We start from the raw sequence: 20,833 nt of genomic DNA on the forward strand, positions 1-20,833 counted from the left end.
GAGGAATGAGAAAAACATCATTTCCCCTATGTACATGTATGATTACACGAATGGTGTGACTCTACGTGGTGTACAACTAGAGAAATGAAAAGTTGTACTACGCTTGTGTCCAAGGAATCAAAATGCATTCTGCTGTCATGTATAACTAAATAGAAGAAAGAAAGAAAGAAAGAAAGAAAGAAAGAAAGAAAGAAAGAAAGAAAGAAAGAAAAGAAACCAGTAGAGCCAAAGCCTGTTGACCTGAATTTTTTCTCTAAAAGAGAAAGAATATATTTCATACTTGTGATGACCAAAAACATCATCAAAGATTCCAAAGATCTTTTAAAGAAGGCTATTAGTCAAAATCGCTTTCTTTTCTATAACAAAATTCTTAATATAAATGCTATTTCTTCTAAAATACACCCTATTCTATTCACATGCATTGGCCACTAGGGGTTGCCATGTCACCTCCATAAGGCAATACACAGACCAGTACTTGGAAAAGGAAGTTTGCACCTATTAAAAAAAGTCAGGGATTCTGAAGGAAATTATGGATAAAGAATTTGTCTACTCTATAAGGAGTCTCAGCTAGGTCTCCTGTTGCTGTCATGTTATCAGTCTTTGTCTTTCCACCTTTTAGCAAGTTTAATCATCCCAACATTCTGAAGCAGCTTGGAGTTTGTCTGCTGAATGAACCCCAGTACATTATCCTAGAACTGATGGAAGGAGGAGACCTTTTAACCTATTTGCGGAAAGCCCGGATGACAATGGTAGGCAAGGGGATCCACACTATTGAATTCCTCATGTCAATGTCCTATAATTTTCCATTAATTTTAAGTTCAATAGGTTGTAGTTTTGGCTGGTGCTTGAACCTTAGGTTTCCATGGACACTTTTTAGTGTCAGATTGGGGCAATTTGAACCTGTTTTCAGTATTGAATGGGAAAATAGGTCCCTTGTTGTCAGAATCATGTTTTTTTCTGGAGCATAAAGATTGTGTGGAGTTGGGAAAGGCACATCTCTTTACTTTATCTATGTGGTTGTCTGTCCCATATTATATTTCCAGTGCTGAAGTCTTTACTAAATTCCAGACCCATAGGTCAGATCTATTGACTTAGATCTACCTAGGTTGGTCTGTTGTTGACAAATCAATTTGGATTTTATTAGTCACCTTGAACTTGCCTTAACCAATACAAACCTCTTGATTTCTAATCCTCTTCTGCTCCATCCATCCAGCCCCTTGTTTTCTTTCCCACTACATCCACACTGTCAAGTCCTGTCAGCTCTACAGTTCTGCCTTCACAATGTGCCTCATTTCTGTCTTCTCTTCTTCAGTGTGGACCCTAAAAACACTGTGGAATAGTGGACTGGGCCAGGACATGGCCACCTGTGGGAACCTACTTTATGCTTCAGTTAAGGAAACACATGAGACAACACATTATTGTTTAAATCTGTAGATTTAAAACAGTTGGATATTTTACTATCATTAAATATTACATGACTAAAAAATTAAATGTATGACAAAGCTTACAGTGTGAAAAACAGGAGCCCTGTGCTGCTTGCCTTCCCTACCACCCAGGCCTGCATGTATCTTCTAGTGTTTAATTCCACATTCTTGAAGACTCTGCTCACGTCGTAAGATGTACATTGATTTTCTGATTTGGGGAAGAAATCTATTCACATCCCCCTATGAAAGATGAGACTTTAACTTATACTTCGTCCTGTACCTGCTCAACCCCACCAGCATTAGACACTGAAAAATTTGCTTTCCCCAGTCTCCAACATTATTACTTTTCTCGAACACATCAGTATTCCAGGTTTGCATTTTTGCAGCTATTTAATAATAATTAAAATGCAGCTCAGTTACTTAAATGCTATGATTGTGGGTCCATCTCCCCCATCCCATTCCTGCTTGGGTCATTTTAATAAATACCTCGTATTTTTTTGTTGTTTTTCATTTGTTTTGCTTGCTATTTAGTTAAGCTCTCTGCTAGAATTATATCACTTTTCTCAGTATGGCTAGTTCATCAGATAATCCAGTTCTTCAGTTTTTCTCTGGGTACTTCCTTCCTGAGGCTATACAGGTGCTTGTCCTTCAAGCTGTCTGCACATCTGTTGTCCCAGGGTTTTCCTTCAGGTGTACCCTGGTCATGACTCTCAACTCTTGTTATCCTAGACCCTTTCACCCTCTATCTCATGACTTCTTTTTTCTGTTTTGGGAAAAAGCAAGAATGAGGAAACATGCAAGTGAGGCAAATTTTTGGTTTTTTATTCTTTTTTTTTTTTTTTTCAGAAAATATCTTTCATTCTTCCACCACATTTGATTGATAATTTGGTTGGATTCTATGTCGAAAAACCCTCTTCTCCCCAAATAAAACCATCTCTATTCTCCAGGTTCTACAACTGTCACTAGAAAATCTTATGCTGTTCTTATTCCTGAACTTATTTGTGATCTGCTTTTTGCCCCTCTTTTTGGAAAACTTTAGTGAAATTTTGTCTGTGGTATACTTTTTTCTGGACAGTGCCTGAAAAATCAATCCCTTCATTTTTGCTTTTTAAAATATTATTTCTTTGATAACAAATACAGCTTTTAGTTTCCTCTATACCCTGGTTATAGAAATCCTGTTAGTTTTATAGTGGGCCACTTTGTTTCATCCTCTCTTACTTTTGTCTTTCTATTATCTCTTGGTCTTTTTCTCTCCATTCTGATAGATTTGCTTGACTTTATCTCCTAAAATTTTCATAGAATGAAATGTGTTATCATATTTCAACTTTTTACAACCTTGTTCTTATACTTTGTTTTAAAATAATATTTTTTTTTGTAGATTCAAAATTTTGCCATATTTCTTGGGATACTAATGTTTATTTATATGTTTTGTTTTGGTGTGGTGGGGGCAGAGAATGAAGATGGACTACAAGAAAACAGATCTACTTTTTCAAAATGATAACTATTGATCCAAGATCCTAATGGTTATAATGGCTGATTTTTCAACTGTATTTCAATTCTACTGCTGATTTTCCTATGGGCTGACCTGTGGGCTGACAAGGAAGTTTCCAGGCCTTCATATCACTTGCTATATTCATAGAGAACAGGAAGCTGTTAGGTTCTGGGTGCCCATGAGGTAATACACAGACACGATGTCCCCCTCAGGGTGATGCATTCTGGACTAGCCATCTCTACACTGGGAGTACTATTCATAAGCACTATTCTACAAGAACCAGCACAAGTTACTGCCTCGTCCCTGCTTCCAGACTGTTTAATTTGGGGTGAAGGCATAAGGATTGACTGCAACAAGGTCTAGAAACCTCATGTTTGGAAACTCAGTTTCTTCATTCATCAAAACTGGAATATTAAATAAAAAGTTTTCTAAGATTCTTTTTGGTTTTAATATTCTAGGACTGGATTAAGATTAAAAAAAGAAAAAAAAAACTATCAAAATAATACAAATATACAGTAGTAAATGTGTTGTCTTCCAGAACAATTCCATTTGTAAAATTTCCATTGGGTATTGTATTATAGTAAAAGATGTGGCTCTTTGTCTTAAGGAACTTGCCACATTGTAGGGACATCCATCACAGGTCACATATTAATTACCTGTAGGTAGAAAGTGTAAGGACCCATTAAAATGTAGTAGAGAATATACTGCTGAAGCTCAGAGGAAGGAGAGGTGATTCCTAACTGAGAAGAGCAGGAAAGGTGTTGTGGTGGAGGTCATCTGTTTGAGACACAGCTAAGGCAGGAGCTATAATGCTGGTTGAATTATACCATTTCCTGAGTGATTAAGGCTTTGACTAGTATAGGCCCTGGTAAAGGTTTAATACATCTGAAGGGTTTAGCAAGACATGGCAGGTGGTAGGTGAGTGTAGCATCTGAAGTCATCTGATGACCACCTGTTGAGATATCTCATCACTCTATGCTGGGCACCCTGGACTTCAGATGCTACCCTCACCTACCTCATCAGCAGTATAAGGAGCAGGACATTATCACCAGACTGAAGTTCAGGAGCAGGATTCTAAATCAAGAGAAACTCTTCCTGAGTAGAGTAGGTTTTACCAAGATCAAATAGGGTTCCATTTACACAGGAACAGGTCAAACAGTCAGGATGCCAATCAGAAGCCCAAACTTAGGCCATGAGACAGTCATCTAGTTGGCCTGAGCAAGGTTAGAGGGGGGATGATTCTTGGTGTAATGTCAGACCCTAGCTAATCAGACCTAGGTGTAGTTGTGTGGGGCTGTGGCAACACTGAATTCCAGAATACTAGGATTATCCCTAGTTTCAGGGTAAGACTTGAGCTTGTCAGAGAAGGTTTGAAGAGCAGCACTTAAGAGCACTTATACATGAGGAGCTGAGGGATTTGGAGGTTGGGAGTCATTTGAGATGCTCACTAAAGGATGTGGATGGAAATCAAGAACAAGGAGGTCATTCAAAGAAAAAGAAATCATAGTAGGGAAAAAAGAAGAGAGGTTGAGAAATGCAGAGAAAGTATAAGGAACAGCAAGTAACCCAGAATGACTGAAGAAAAGATTGTGAGAGGAAGTAAAATAATCATAGAGAGAGGCTGGTGTAGTCTGGAGCTGCCACAGGGGGTGGGGAGCAGGGGATACTCAGGAATTAATAATGAAATTTACAGGAAGTGGGCACAACAAGGTGATCTAATAGAAGCATAGGAGACTGAAGAGATGGGAAGTTTATTGATGCATCAGATTAGGGATGATAAAAGTCCAAGCCAGCTAATTGCAGGAAAATGGAAAGGCATAGACAATATATGACCATGGCTTTCAGGAAGGAACATTGATTTTTTTCTCATATGCTATGAATAAAATTTTTGTCTGCCTTTTTTTCACCTGGAGATCATTGCAACTAGTTGTTTTTTGCTCTAGTATATATTTACACTTGCTCTTTTTCAGCCAAGAGTAATCTGTGACCTGACAACAGTATTGCTGTTCAATTTCATGAACAAGTCCATAGTCCTGATTGACATGTTAGAGTGATAGGGCCAATAATCAAAGCAAGTAGAACTGATTAAATATTATTACTACTCATGAGAACAGCCTGCTATGCCCCAACATATTACAGATCTTATTTTTATTTTTTAAGGTCAGTATTACTATGTCTATTTTACATATGAGAAAGTTACTTGGTTAATTAAACAATTTGAGCAAGTTCATACAAGTAGTTAGTAGCAGAATTAGTTTTCAAATGTTGGTCTGTCTGATCTTATACTCTGAGATTTTTCCTATGAAGATTCCATAGATCCCATATCAAATCTCCTTATTATAAATATAGACTTCCATTTATGTATGTTTTGATAGAAAGCACATAAAACATTTTTCTCTTATTTGAATTACTGTAAACATAACTAGAAATTCCTATAGAACATCATATACAAATATGTGTATGAATATGTATGTATGTGTCCACATTGTCACACTTATATGTGTATATTTTGTGCAAACTGGAAATGTACTAATAATTTTTCCTTAATTTCTTACAGCTTCATGGTCCTTTACTCAACTTGGTTGACCTGGTAGATGTGTGTGTAGATATTTCAAAAGGCTGTGTCTACTTGGAGCAGATGCACTTCATTCACAGGTATAATGATATTCTGGATACAGGCTCTCCCAAAGAGGAATATATTGTTTAAAAAGTTATTATGGACATTAGTACCATATTATCTGTAGTTGGAGCACATCACACAAGATACTTACACATTTTCATTCCTTTAAAACAGCAATATTTCTGTAAGAAGTCTCTCTTCTATACTACCTACAAGGTTACTTGTCTGTTCTCCAATATAATTTCTCCCATAGGGATCTGGCAGCTCGGAATTGCCTTGTCTCTGTGAAAGACTATACCAGTCCTTTACGGATAGTGAAGATTGGGGACTTTGGACTCGCGAGGGACATCTATAAAAATGATTATTATAGAAAGAGAGGGGAAGGCCTGCTCCCTGTTCGGTGGATGGCTCCAGAAAGTTTGATGGATGGAATCTTCACTACTCAGTCTGATGTATGGTGAGCCTAATGGGACCCAGAGAAATGCAGGCAGAAGTGTCAAACATCAGTCAGAAAGAACATCTAATCCTATTTTTCTTTTAAATGTGAGAAAACAGAAGACCAGAAAGGTTAAGTGATTTTCTTCAAGCTAATGTGAAATCTGGTTGTCAACATGTAACTATCCTGGGTCTCTGTCACTTACACTCCTCCTCCAATCAAGTTTTGATCCTTTATTTTTCCATCGTATACTAAAGAGATAGATTTATTTCAAGTATTTTATTACTCTCCACAAGTGTATAAGTATATGACAACTACAAATTTATCCTTATGAATTAATATCCAAACATGTGCCCAAAAGTCTGCTATTTTAGGCTATTTGGTGATGGATTCACAGGTAGACTTTAAATCATGGACTTCAAAAAAGCGAGGTTTGGATATATTTTTATTATTTAAATAAGAGTCCTCATTTTCTCATTGACTCCCAACTTTTGATTAGAGCTACTTAAATGTAAAGATTTGTCCAGTGACATTTAAGTTGAGCAGGCCCTAGGCAAAATTGTGGTTGAGATAAAACTGGTTCTTTCAATGTTTACCAGCATTCTATCCAACAAATGTGAGAAATAGTGATATGCTCTCTTTTTTCCCCACATGAGTGTCCACATACTGATGCTCTGAAAGCCATGTACAATCGAATCTGTAATAAGAGTTTTAGCCAGGAGGAGGAACAGTGTGCATGCATATATGCACACACATGTCTGTGTGTATGTGTTGTGCATGCATGAGTGTGTGCATGTGTGTGCATGTGCCCCCACTAAGTTTTCCTATTTATGTTTGAAGTATTGCTCCATGTGCAGTATTCTGTGCTACCTTTTTAAGTTTCAACTTTTTTTTCCAAGTCTCCTATTTGCCTTTTATGAGGTCAATAATGTCAATCACAAAAGTAGACCACATAGTCCCAGGAATAATGATGTTGAAGAAGCTATTGTAAACCTGATGTCTGTAATAAGTATAATTAAAGCCACTCCTTTTATGTCCTTAGGTCTTTTGGAATTCTGATTTGGGAGATTTTAACTCTTGGTCACCAACCTTATCCAGCTCATTCCAACCTTGATGTTTTAAACTATGTACAAACAGGAGGGAGACTGGAACCACCAAGAAATTGTCCTGATGATCTGTAAGTTAATTATGTTAGCATAGCGCACTCCTCCCGCCAAAAAAATGTGCACAATCTTAGGCCTCATTGGTATGGCATGTTCAATTAAAAACTGGAATTTATATATTTGTGCATCCCACATAACATGTCTATTGATTGTGACAATTTACTAAACACATTATGGTTTCTTCTTATTTATATATGCATGTGATACAAACGTTTGGACAGTAGGATTTATTTATACTCCTGGCAAGTTAATTCTAACAAATAAACACAAGCTTCATGTTTATGTATAGGTATGCATGTGTGTTTGTGTACATGAATGCATTCATTTTATTTTGGGAGATGTGATTTGGATAATATCTTAATTAAAAGACTACTACATAGGAATATACTCTTTTAAAGAGTTGCCCTTTTTGATATAACTGATAATCTTCCATGCAAAATAGTACTGCTAAAAATTATACATATTGTGATGTGTTTATGAACTTAACACAAAATGACTATTAGTGACTCTATCAAATTAATCCTGGCCACTATTGATTTCTAACAGTGATCCCCAGAAGAGTGTGTGATTTTGGTCTCATTCTGAGCCAAAACAAATTCCCAGGTTATTATTCTGAGTACTCATTTGCCTCCTGTGAACAACCTCAGAAGAAATATCAAGTCTTGACACTTTACCCAAGAGGGAAACTCAAGAGTTTCTGAAAGAACAAATAACCAAATAACTCAATTATACACACAATACCACGCCAAGGATTGTGTGGAGTACAGATGTCTTTATACTAGGGCCATAGCTCTTCCACATCTTGGAATGTATTTTGAATGAAAAGACACACGGTGCAGTTGGGTGACCAGCCAACATGTAATAAAGTGCTAAACTGTGTGGTACAGACAAGTGCAAAAGGAATTAGCAGTATGCGGATGCACACCATGGTTGTACTGCCTTGACTATGTTGTGTTATTTAGAGGATTATTCAGCCTTGAGCCAACAGATGATTAAGAGCTGGGCACCTTGGTTGGATGTTCTACTGGTGAATGTTTCTGCATTGCTTAAATCTTCCAGCTAGGAGAATATATGAATTACCACATTTCTGATTTAGCTTTTACAGCTTCTAGGATATTTTTAAAGACATCAGATATGCATGTACTTGATCAAATTTGGTAACAGTGCCTAAAAACATTACTCATGAGCCTTTTGGGGAGACATGGAGAAAATCTGTAAATTAGAGAGAAGAAATTATACAAAATTAGAAAACGTTCACCTATGGCTTAAGGAAAAAAAAAAAAACCAATCAGCATACGTGAATATGAAATAAAGTTTAACATCAAACTAATCACTATTTTGCATTCTAACACTTCTCTCATGCACTCAGAAATTTATCCCAAAATTCCAATTGCACAGTTTTTCTTATGCCCTTAAAATTTTATTGACATGTCCCGCTGAGGAGGAGGTAATGTACCTCATCATAATCATGCAATATTTTTGCACAGGCACCTGAGGAATAGATGTTGAATTATACATTTTGACTGATGTATTTATTATTTTATTTGTGAAGAATGGAGATGAGTAATAAATTGCTGTATTGCATGCAGAAAAATGTAGGTATGTTGAATTTTGTTCCATCAAAAGTACTCACAAATACAACTAGAAGGAGGAGGAAGAAGAAGTGCTACAAAAGTGCTAACAAAGTCTTCCTGATTAGGAGTGGGAAAAAATAATATTCTATCTGGTATTCTCTTGAATAATTCATGTTTGAATACATTATTACCTTAATTTTTATAAAAATACAGTTTCCTTGAAACCAAAATTTTCACTGGGGGTGTTAAAGTTCATTTCAATGTCATTAATAAAAAAGGGAGCAATACTCTAATCCCTCCACGTGCTGCATGACTCTGCAGAGCCCCAGGAAGGGTTAAGATCCACTGCCAACCTGCAAAACAAGCTGAGCTAGGAAATGGAGCTCTTGGTGATGCCATTCAATCTGGACATGGCCTTAAGTTGTCATGATAAAGATTAACTACTCTCTTTAGAGTACAGAGGGAACTGATTTTTATTTGAAGCAGTCCTCTGAGATCACAGGCCCAGCTTAGAGGTTGAAAGTCTGCACTGAGCCCTGCTGCACCTTCTATTCACTGCTTAAATACTCAGCACCTGGATGCACTCCGGGTCAGGTGAGCCCATAGATGGCTGTGCTGTTTGAGCTATTAGTGGAATGTGGGATTCAGAGCATTCCTGCCCTCTCTCCTAGGCTCAGATGTACAGGAGGGGAAAGCCCAGTCATCAGTCTTTTCTTCAGCTTTTAGTTTGCACAACAACCACACCAGTCTTGAGAAGAAACAGGATCAAAGGGCAGTCTACCTCAAGTGAGAGCTCTGTGGGGTTCTATGACAGATGTGTCACAGCAGCCACTGAAATTACTGGAGGGTCTCTCAGATGTAGGAAGTTCACCATCTTATTTTCATTCCTGAAAAAACAGGTACAACTGTATGTTAAATAGGTACAATTGTATGTTAATTAGGTCTCTCCAAGATTAGGTATAATGGGTAAGGGAATTTTTGAGATATGTATTTTATGAGCTTTGTTTAAATACCTCCCCCTTAACACTAAAAGATGCTATGGAGCTTTCCCTTGTTCAATGTCAATGGCTTCCTGAATCCAAGGACTCTAATAAGCATAGAGGTTAATATTGAACACAGCTAATGAATCCCATCCTATTCTGAAAAATAAAAATTGAGGCAAAGAGGAACAAAGAGTTCATACAATGAGTGGAGGAATTTGAAGCTGGATACTTAGATAAATGAGATACTTTAAGTATAAATGCATATTTTTGTGGAACTAGAACAGTCAAATCAGGTCAATTTTAACAAACTTAAAGGACCAACAAGTTTATTTAGACTATTACCTGAGTAATACCCTTGATCATTTGTAACTATAATTAGTGCAGTGTATAATGCAAGATACTGAGCAATGATAGGAGGGAAGATCCCCCTATGCCACAGCTAGAGTAGCTGTCAGTTTACTTGAAAGATGTAAGAAATGCTGTCCTTAGTATTGTTAAATTCTTAAAAGTCTCTTAATTTTATTCCATTGCTTGCTTACTGCTATTTGAGAGCACAGGTTGTATTCTTGACTTTTAGATGATTGATATTTTATATAGCTACTCTTTTTTTTTTTCTTTATTTGTTCCCAGATGGTGGAACTGAAAGGTTTTACATACTAACAGAACATATGTTTTGCCGTCAAGAAGTTAAGAGTAGTGATTGGATTCAATGTAACTAAAACCTCCAAAGATGAAAAACATTAGGAATAACTGCTTAAATGAATTACATAGATGAAACAAAAGGCAGAACTTTTCAAGGGTACAGTGAACTTTTCAAGGGTGAAGCGCAGGTGATTAAGTGTCAGCAAAAGGATGACTTCTTTGGCCTCACTCTCCTCCTCCCCACCCTCCCTTCCTTCCTCTATTTCTTCCCTTCCTCCCTCCCTTCCTTCGTTCCTTCCTTCTTTCCTTCCTTCCTTCTTTCTTTCTTCCTCATGATCTTCTTGAGCATATGGAAACTTTTGTAGAATGAAACAGGTTATAAATGAATAATGTAAGTAAAATCTTCATAATTTAAATATGTCAAGTCTTGAGAGATTTTATCTGTATCTTGGTGATATCTTTGAATCATAACTTTATTCTCAGATATGCTTCTGGTGGATAATTACAAAACTTTTCTTCCACCTCTTAAATCTCAGGGCGACCCTGAGATTAGAAATCAACATTCTATTTTAACTATTGGTTTAAGTTCCATGATTTGATATCAGTTTTTATATCTTACCTCAAAGTCTGATAATCCTTCATTGTGATCTGTGTATCATCCTTGTTTCTAAGTGGCACAGGTTATAAAGAAAAATGCAACTGATGAGGTTGTCTTTCAGTTATTTTTCAGCTAAGACTCTAATTTTGTAAAAATGGAGCCAAGTTTGGTATTCTATAATCAGACTGTAAGTTCTTTGTAATACATATGAAAAGTCATCAGACCAATATATAAAAAAAAACAAAAAACAAAAAGCCAATGTTTAGATTTCCCTATCATACCCTGATATGCTAATGGTCTGAGGTGCTTGTCAAGATGTGGAGTAAGTATCAGTGGAGTTCATATGCCACATTATAGGAGATCGAAGATTATAATCCCCATAGATACTAGTTATTTTAGATGCAATACCTATGATGATTTCTGGGTTATTGTCACCCAGTGATTGAGTATAATCTTATTTTAGTTTCATTACCATTACTTTAATTCAAACCACCACTGTCTTTCATCTAGTATTCTTTAATAGCTTCCAACTGGCCCCTCTACAACCCACTGTTTATCTGTAAACTAGAGTAATCCTTGGAAAACATAAAGAGCATGCCTTCTTTAAGACCTTCAACAGCTTTTCATTGTAGGGACATAAAATCCAGTTCCTTACTTGGTCTGGGAAACCTGCATGATCTCACCTTTCTCTTCTGATCTCATCTCATTCTCTCCCCTCAATGACTGCACTTCAGTAACACTGGCTTTCTTTCAGGTTCTGAACTGTGCCAAGCTCTTTCCAAATTTAGGACTTTACACATGCTTTTCCCTCTTCTAGTGTGCTCCCTGACTCCTATCCACACCCTATTCCCATGACTAGTATCTTATTTTCCTACAAAGTTCTTGAACTTAAATGTCATCTCTGTAGAGGGACCTTCTGTGAGCTACTTACCAAAAATGTTCCATCTCTATTAGAACTCATGTTTATTTTCTTAAGTTTTTTTTTAAAAGAAGTTAACATAATTTGAATAATTTATTTTTATTTCAGTATGGCAAAACTAATATTTTAAAATACCTCTCAATTTATTTATTTATCAGTTCCTCTCTCTGCCCTAATCTGCTTCATAGTTACAGCAAAATGAAAAGAGGAGAGTGGGTGCTTGACAATTTTTGTAAATTTAGTAGATGTGAACACCAAATTTTGGAAAGGGAGAGAGTTATGTAGAGTCCTTTAGTTCTTTGTTAGCGTATTAAGTACCAGGTGTGAATGACTATAAACTACAACTGTATATATGGACAGTCTAATAAAAAAGAGAAATGAGTAGAAAACTTACTACTTACAAGCTCTGTGGAAATGTAGAAAGTAGAGAACTCCATAGATAGTTGTGGGGAGGTGAAGGTATTGGGTATATAGGTCCTCAGTCCTGTTCAGGCTTCAGACAGATTAGGTGGGCAACCCCAAAGGCATAGAGCAACTGCCCCATTGCCTTCCACTTTGGGAGGATGATAAGAGGTCATTGAGCAGGGGACCCCCACTTTTTCATGGGAAGATCCACCACTATTAAGAAGGTAGAATGTTATGTCCAGATGAAGACAGTCTAGCTTGCACTTCTAAACTTATTTTTCCACTTTCTATATACTGTTAAGATTTTGTTGAAAGTTAGAGATTCTTCCAAGAAGCACACCATGAGCATGTGACAGGAACAGACATAGATTTCTCTACTCTTGTCAATGGGTGTAGGACACAAGAAAGTCACAGAGAAGCCTCTACCTAGAGAGGCAAGGGAGGAAGTGTTCAGTGGCAATGGGAGGTAAAGAGTTTATGGAGTTGAGTTTTGTACAGGGTGAGAGATAGAGGTTTAATTTCATTTTACTACATATGGATTTCCAGTTTTCCCAGAACCATTTTTTGAACAGGCTATCTTTTCTCCATTGTATGTTTTTGGCTCCTTTGTCTAGTATGAGTTAACTGTATTTATGTGGGTTTGTCTCTGTGTCTTCTATTCTGTACCATTGGTCTGCCTGTCTATTTTGGTGCCAGTACCATGCTGTTTTTGTTACTATTACTCTGTAGTATAGTTTTAGGTCTGGTATTGTGATACCTCCTGCTTTTTTCTGCTCAGGATTGTTTTGGCTATTTGAGGTCTCTTATTCTTCCAGATGAAGTTCATGATTGCTTTCTCAATTTCTATGAGGAATGCCATTGGGATTTTCATTGGAATTGTATTGAATTTATATAGTGCCTTTGGTAGAATGGTCATTAAGAATTAGACCAGAGACCCTGCACCAAATAGAAGACAAAGTAGGCCCGAATCTTCATCATGTTGGCTTAGGATCAGACTTCCTTAACAAGACTCCCACAGCACAAGAAATCAAAGCAAGAATCAATAAATGGGATGGAGTCAAACTAAAAAGGTTTTTATCAGCAAAGGATATAATCAATAATATGAAAAGAGAGCCTACAGAGTGGGAGAAAATCTTTTCCACAGCACTACAGATAAAGCACTAATCTCCAAAATTTATGAAGAATTTACAAACTTTACACCAAAAATACAAAGAACCCAATCAATAAATGGGCCAAGGAACTGGACAGACACTTTACAGAAGAAGACGAATAGGCGATTAATAAGTATATGAAAAAGTATTCAACATCTCTAGTAATTAGAGAAATGCCAATTAAAACAACTCTAAGATTTCATCTTACTCCAATTAGAATGGCTTTTATCAAGAACACAAACAACAGTAGATGTTGGTGTGGGTGTGGGGAAAAATGCACACTTTTACATTGCTGGTGGAGTTGCAAATTGGTACAGCCATTCTGGAAAGCAGTGTAGAGATTCCTCAGAAAACTTGGAATGGACCCACCTTGTGACCCAGTTATCCCACTCCTTGGTTTGTACCCAAAGGACTTAAAATTAGCATACTGCAGTAATGCAACCACATCAGTGTTTATAGCAGCTCAAGTCACAATAGCTATATTGTGGAACCAACCTAGGTGCCCTTCAACAGATGAATGGAAAAAGAGGGTGTGGTATATATACACAATGGAATATTATTCAGTCATAAAGAAGAATAATATTATGGCATTTGCAGATAAATGAATGGAATCGGAGAATATCATGCTGAATGAAATAAGCCAATCCTCAAAGATCAAAGGCCAAATGTTTTCCCTGATAAGTGGATGATGATATATAACAGGGGTAGGGAGTTCTGGACTGAGAGAAGAATGGAGGAACTTTAGATTACATAGAGGGAAATGAGAGGAAGGGGGGTATGAAAAATGGTGGAATGAGAGACTTTGTTACCCTATGTACATGTATGATTACACAAATGATATGAGTCTACATCGTGTACATAGGGACGAAAAGTTGTACCCCATTTGTGTACAATGAATCAAAGTGCAGTCTTTAAAAATAAAAAAATAATTAAAAAAAAGAGTCAATATACCACTCCAGCACAGGATCTGGCATGTAATGGGAGCCTAATAAATTGTATCTGTTGTTGTAAAAAAAAAAAAAAAAAAGTTTATGGAGTGCTGGTAGTGGCAGAGTCTACAGGATGAACCAGACCAGCTACTCTGTATCAATTCTAGATCAGCCACTGAGATTACTGAAGAGTCAGAGAGCACAGTGGGGTTTAAAGGATACTTAACTGTACCACTAAACATCTCGTAAGCTTCTTACCTGGTGTATATCCTGATATCATTTTGGAAAGGAGGGGAGAAGAGGTGGGAATACACTGAAAATATGAAAGACTGAGTTATTATCTATTACTTACAAAGATTGTTTAAAATAGTGAATTAGACTAGGTTATAAACTGCATTGTACTAAATGAAGTTAACTACCTTCTGCTTGATGGAGACTCTGAGAAAGATATAATTAGTTACACACAATGAAGAGTTATCCTTTTTTTTCCTGCTTATATGAGTCTTAGCATGACAAATTTTGTCATTCTCTTTTACTATATATGTTACTTACAAGAACGGGAGTCCCAAGGCTGCTTCCCTAGCTCCTGATGCAGTGCTAGGGTAAAATAAGTATCCAACAAATTTTTGCTGAGTGAATTAATGAATATTACTAGTTAAAAGGGTCACACAGACATTTCTTAGACAACCATTAGGGAAAAGATAATGTGTAATCAACTAGTTATGAATATCTGGGGAACTTAGTCTCTCAACTAACCTGACAGTATAATAAAGAGTAAAATCTCTGGAATTGAATCTGGTTTCCACCTCTGGTTCTGTCACTAAATAGCTGGAGAAAATCTTAGTTTTGTTTTAAATATCAGTGTCCACATATGATGTCTTTTAAACCTCAACTTCTTCAATAATTTTATAGCTGCTAATTTCAAGATGTGTAGTAGACATTTCCAATATCTTTCCATCTATTTATCTGGGCCAATAACTGTTGAGATAATGTCATTTTTTCAAAATAAAGGTGTTATCTGTTAAAGGTAGTGTTGTAAGCCACTCATAAATTTGAATCCAAAGTTTTTGTTTGTTCATTTGTATAAATTATGAAAAATTGGAAATAACTCAAAGTTTTTCATTTCTAAAATGACCTTACCTGGGTTATCAGTAATGATAGCCAATCATCATTTACTTTCCTGTATTTATCTGCATATTCAGGTGGAATTTAATGACCCAATGCTGGGCTCAAGAACCTGATGAAAGGCCTACTTTCCAGAAAATTCAAGACCAGCTTCAGTTATTCAGAAATTTTTCTTTAAATAGTACTTCTCAGGGCAGAGATGAGGCAAACTCCAGTGGAGTCCTAAATGAAGGCTTTGAAGGTAAGTTTGATTCTTCAAGCATTTTCTAGTTTTTTTCCCCATGTGAACTGATCAAGATTAAATGGAATGTGCATGGAAGATACTTTAGGGTAGGTAAGAAGAATAGCACACTGGAACCATTGTCATCACAATTAAGTGATGATGATGAAATGATTTTCCTTCTTGAAAATTATTTTGTTTTGTAGACTAAAATTTGTTTTTAAAAGATAGCACTATGTCCCTGAATTTATACTATAAGATAATAAGGAGAATTAACATGCTAGGCTATGTTTTCATGAGGTCTGTTCATCTCCTCCTCCCTTCCTTACACTAGTTTGGACCTCAAGTGCAGAGTTGGGTTAATTATAGACTCTTCATCTATGGTACATTATCATCACTGGCCTATGTGGGGCTTCTCTCTTGTTTATTTGTTAAGTCCCTTTGTCCCCATATTCCTCTCCTGTTCTATTTCCTCCCTTCCCAGCCAGGCAACTATTCTAATTACTTTAATGAATATCTTTTTATTTGTATGTTTTCCTGTAAAATGTGTATCATTTGGTATGTGTGACTATGAGGGACTAAGAAAGATGGTGGGCATGTAGAGAGAAGCCAGAAGGGGAAAGAGGAAAGCCACAGGGGAGCATTGTCATGGAAACCCAAAGGACAAGGGCTTGTGAAGGATGGAGTAGGTGAATGCTGCACAGACAGACAGCTTTCCAGAGGGATGTATGGATTTTTACAGTTGACTTGCCTTTCATTTTAAAATTCAACTCTTTGGTCATAGAATCCTTTCCTTCCAGTATGTAAAATACATTTTATAAAAATCACAAAGACTGCCACGATGGACCTGGGAGTTTATCTGTATCTTAGACACTACCAGAAAGTTTCATAGACCCTTGGAGGTCTGGGGTGAAATCTTTTTACCATGTTGTATCACTTAGTTCACCTATGAAGCTGAGAAAGGTAACAAGTGATACAACAAAGATACAGAACAAAATCCATTTTTAATTGCAATCTTAGTTAATTTTATTTTAGTATTTTTATGTACCATTTACTGAGCTATGTAGATTTACTTATTAAATACTCCCAATAGCCCTATGAAGTATTATTATCAGTCTTACAGATGAGAAAAATGAGGTTTAGCAATTTTCCCTTGATTACTCTGCTGAGGTGGGGCCAGAGTTTGGTTCCATTCTTGAGTCCTTGCTCTCAGCCACCACATAACCATGGTCATGGTTAGGAAATAGCCTACACACTTCCCATGGTGTTATCAACAGTGTGCTGCACAGCTAGGTATAATTAAATGACTTCTTGCCCATGGCCTGCTGGAAAAGATACACCATTTTGTCCTGGTTATACCAAGTGTATTTAGGTGCCAATCTGTTGGCATTAAGAATTAAAATTCTAAATGCTATTCTTAAAAATACAGAAACTGACATAGATATTCAGAATAATGATATAGGAAGAGTTTAATAGGGATTATAATCCAAGTATGATAATTTAGAAAGAAATAAGCAGTTCTGGGCCATGAGAGAAGTATGACTTTAGTAAAAGAGCAATAATTATTCTATTATTTGCAAACAAACATAAATCCTAAATATAAGGAATGAAAAGAGGTATGAAAAATACTAAAAATTTGATAATAGTGTAACTGAACCAGAGAGTCAGGAAAGACAGAGGAAATATAATGAAAGACAGAGTTTGAAATCTTTGTAAAGGATAGAAATAGTGGAATAGTTCCTGCAAGGTGAGTCTAAACTTAATTATATTTTTTTAAATAAAAGAGAATATGTTTAATAATATTGGTTTGCAGACTATTGAACATATTTAACAAAGAAATAAGGTATCTGCTTTATTGTTATTGTGGGAAATATGTAAGAAGACAAGAAAGTCATTGGAAGTACTTTTTTTTTTTTTTTTAAATAAAACACCCTAGGATTATAGGGAGCCATGCCTATCCTATGGTCCTACTGACCTAATGGGTAGAGAGGGGATAGAGAGAAAAGATTAGTAACATATCTGGGCATCTAGTAAAAATATCCCAGTGACTTCATCCAAACATTTGTGTAAACATCACCTCATCAGTCCCAGAGAGTTCCACAGGAAACAAATCTAAATGCTCCTCTGCTGTTCTAAACATAGCCAGTCAGCCGGCATATGTCTCGTCTGTAAATACCCTGTCTTACTCGGAAACCTTTATTTTAATATTTTCCTCTTAAAGAGGTTGCTGAGCACAAGTTCTGCCCCCCCTCCCCCCGTGGCCCCAGGATATCTGCCTTAAGATCTGACCTTTGGGCTATTAAATAGTTTTAAAGCAAAAATAAACAAAACAACCCGCTCCCATTACCACTGTCTCTCATAAGCTCTTTATGCAACAAGAAGATGTATTAATTGCTGAAAGCTTGCCAGGGTCAAGTTACTAAATATTGCTGTAAGTGCTGTGAACCAATGAAATAGTTAGCTAATGTTTTTTTCTCTGACGTGGCAGGAAAATTTGCAAAGATAAAAATTATCTCTTATAAAAAATTATTTTTTCAAAAACTCAACAGACAAAAAAAATTAAAATCATGCTCTGGTAGGAATTTTCCAATGTACTATTTAATGGGTTAAAGGTTGACACTGATGTAGCTGGCAGGAAGACCTATATTATAGATGTAAGTTTTTGTTGAAATTTTAAACTTTCTTTAGTCTAATTTCTTTAAGTCCTTTAAAAACATCCTAATTTTCCTAATCATGGGCTACTGGACTATTTAAAGTTAAAAATCTTATTTCTTCCTAACATTTAAAAATATTTTCTATTGCTACTACCACACATAGCGAGTTATTCTTGGGAGCTTCTCAATGACTACTAGTACTTGTTGGAAATAACCATAACAGCTGGGTACCTCCACAGGTTTCCAGCACGGATTGGTGTCTGATGAAATTATTCCTATGGGGGAGATATTTTACAACACTGACTATGTATGTGATTTGAAAGGATTTTTCAAATGATTCATGTGATCTATGATGTTTTTGAACAATGAAGAGGAAAATGAGATGATGCCCAAAGGCCCCATTTGTCGCTTGGCCATCTTGTTCTTCAGCAATATGGAGGATTTGCAGAGAAATACACACCTCATGATATAGAGCAGGGATATAATTTGTATCCTCTTATAAGACAATAAATTTTGTAGTTCAAGTGTGGAACATGATAAACAGGGATATCCATTAAATTCACTAAACAAGTAAAATAGCCCTTAATCCTTTGAAATTATTTCATTTTTTCCCCTATTTCAACTTAAGTTAATTCCAAGTAACCCACACCTGGGTGCACATCAGGGCCAGGTGCAGAAGGTAGGCCAGCAGGCCTCACCCACTAAGGGTGCACATCATGATGTCCTCTTGCTGGAAGGGTGATGAGGAGAAAGGGAAGGACTATCATCTATCTACTTAAATGCTTCTGATTTTTAAAATGGTACTTCATGAAAAGACAGCAATACTTCTGTTTATAAATTTCTCTTCCAGGTAGGAATACCCAAAGATTGGAAAGCACTGATTAAAACAAAACAAAACAAACAAAAACCAAGCAATTCTCATAGTTTATGTTCCTATATTGATCTTTATATTGCATAGGTATCTTTTTGATTCCTTAGAATTTTGTGATATGTCTCAGAAGCTCTGCTTTTAGGTTTCTATGGAACCTCCGATACTTCCCTGTGTGAGAAGGTCAACCTTTGAACGCATTTTGTCCCACAGGGGAATACCTATGGAAATGGAAATTGAGCACTAAGTATACCACTTATGGTAACTCTGAAATATTTGAATATCATGTTCACAGAATTGAAAACATGTGACTTATTAGGTAGACAAAAGCAAAGTTATATGAGCATAGTTGTGAAGAAGGCCAGTCACCCTCTGGTTGCCCATTTTCCTGCTGCCAGTCACTCCCCGTCTCCCATTTGCATCCAGTTCTTGTGCTTCCCAAGGACTTCTATAGGGCACACTGCCCACATGGCTCCTCCTCACAGCACAGCAACTCTACCCACCCTGTCGGGAGGATACAGACTCATTCCAGCTGAGTGACCTTTCACAAATTATTTAACTCCTGTATGCCTCATTTTCCTTGTCTGTTATTTGGGGTCAATTCTAGAACCTAACTAATAGAATTAGTTGACATATGTAGATAGTTTAAAATAATGTCTGGTAGATAGTAAGTGCTCTAAAGGGGCTAACAACCTTAATAGAGATCATAACAGTTATTAATGTTTCATGTCATTTTCTTTCTTCCTTAACCCTGTCTTCAAAATTTCCTAGGTTCATATCTATTCCCTTTTGCGGTCATAAGCATGCCAGTTTTACAAGTCAATTAGTGCTAATATGATGCTTAACCCAGGGGGAAGGCTGAGGAGGACCAGCCTCATTGACTGCCTGGCTGTTCCTCAATGCACTCCAGCCTATTCTTGCCTCTGAACTCTCGTTCTTGCCCTTCTCTCTCCCTTAGAAGATCCTCTTAAGATAGGCAAATAGTGAATTCTCTCACTTAATTTGGATCTCCACTAGAATTTAAGTTCATAAAAGAGCACTTTGCTGATGCCCCATCTAAAATAGCCCCTTTCCACCACCATCATTCTCTTGCCCCTTACTCTGCCAAATTGTCCTTCATAATGCTTCTCAACACCCGACAGTGTTAGCTGTCTAGCAGTTTATTATCTGTCTCTCCCCATTAAAATGTAAGCAGCAACTTTTATCATCAGTACCTAGAATACAGCCTGACCTATGTAGGCATTCAGTGAATATTATCTTAATAAGTAATTAAGTTGCTAAGTCTAAAAGGAATAAATCTTTTAAGGTAGATTTTTCAGCTGCTGTGGCAGGATGAAGTAAGTATTTTAGAAAAAGAGCTATCTGGGAACCACCTAACTTCTGGCACAAAGACCATGACCTGTTCCACTTGTTAAGGCAGAGTTGATCACCTCTGCATCCGCACTGTATTTAATATAGACCCTTATTTAAGTACCTGTTTCCTTCTATAGTAACATAGCTGCTTCCTTACTAGACTGGTGCAACCTCAAGGACAGGCAGCATACCTTGTTTATGTTTGTCTTCCCAGCACTTAGTGGTCCTCATAAATGTTTGCTGAACAGATGTCTAAGGTTGGTGTTGTCATAATTCT

The 20,833-nt window shown here is 36.7% G+C and overlaps 1 protein-coding gene across 5 annotated transcripts in view; it reads left to right on the plus strand.

The window, feature by feature from the left end:
* Ros1 (ROS proto-oncogene 1, receptor tyrosine kinase) overlaps positions 1 to 20,833 on the plus strand; it is a 133,673-nt gene that overhangs the window by 111,467 nt on the left and 1,373 nt on the right. For 4 of the 5 annotated variants that reach the window (XM_047558203.1, XM_047558199.1, XM_047558200.1 and 1 more), the window contains 5 exons: positions 620 to 749; positions 5,474 to 5,571; positions 5,790 to 5,993; positions 7,015 to 7,149; positions 15,539 to 15,702. In XM_047558203.1, the coding sequence (XP_047414159.1) occupies positions 620 to 749; positions 5,474 to 5,571; positions 5,790 to 5,993; positions 7,015 to 7,149; positions 15,539 to 15,702 (731 nt within the window). Of the gene's footprint in view, positions 1 to 619; positions 750 to 5,473; positions 5,572 to 5,789; positions 5,994 to 7,014; positions 7,150 to 15,538; positions 15,703 to 20,716; positions 20,814 to 20,833 lie in introns of all 5 variants that reach the window. The other variant, XM_047558202.1, reaches the window with a different exon arrangement.

This window comes from Sciurus carolinensis, chromosome 7 (assembly GCF_902686445.1).
Source record: "Sciurus carolinensis chromosome 7, mSciCar1.2, whole genome shotgun sequence".
Taxonomy (NCBI): domain Eukaryota; kingdom Metazoa; phylum Chordata; class Mammalia; order Rodentia; family Sciuridae; genus Sciurus; species Sciurus carolinensis.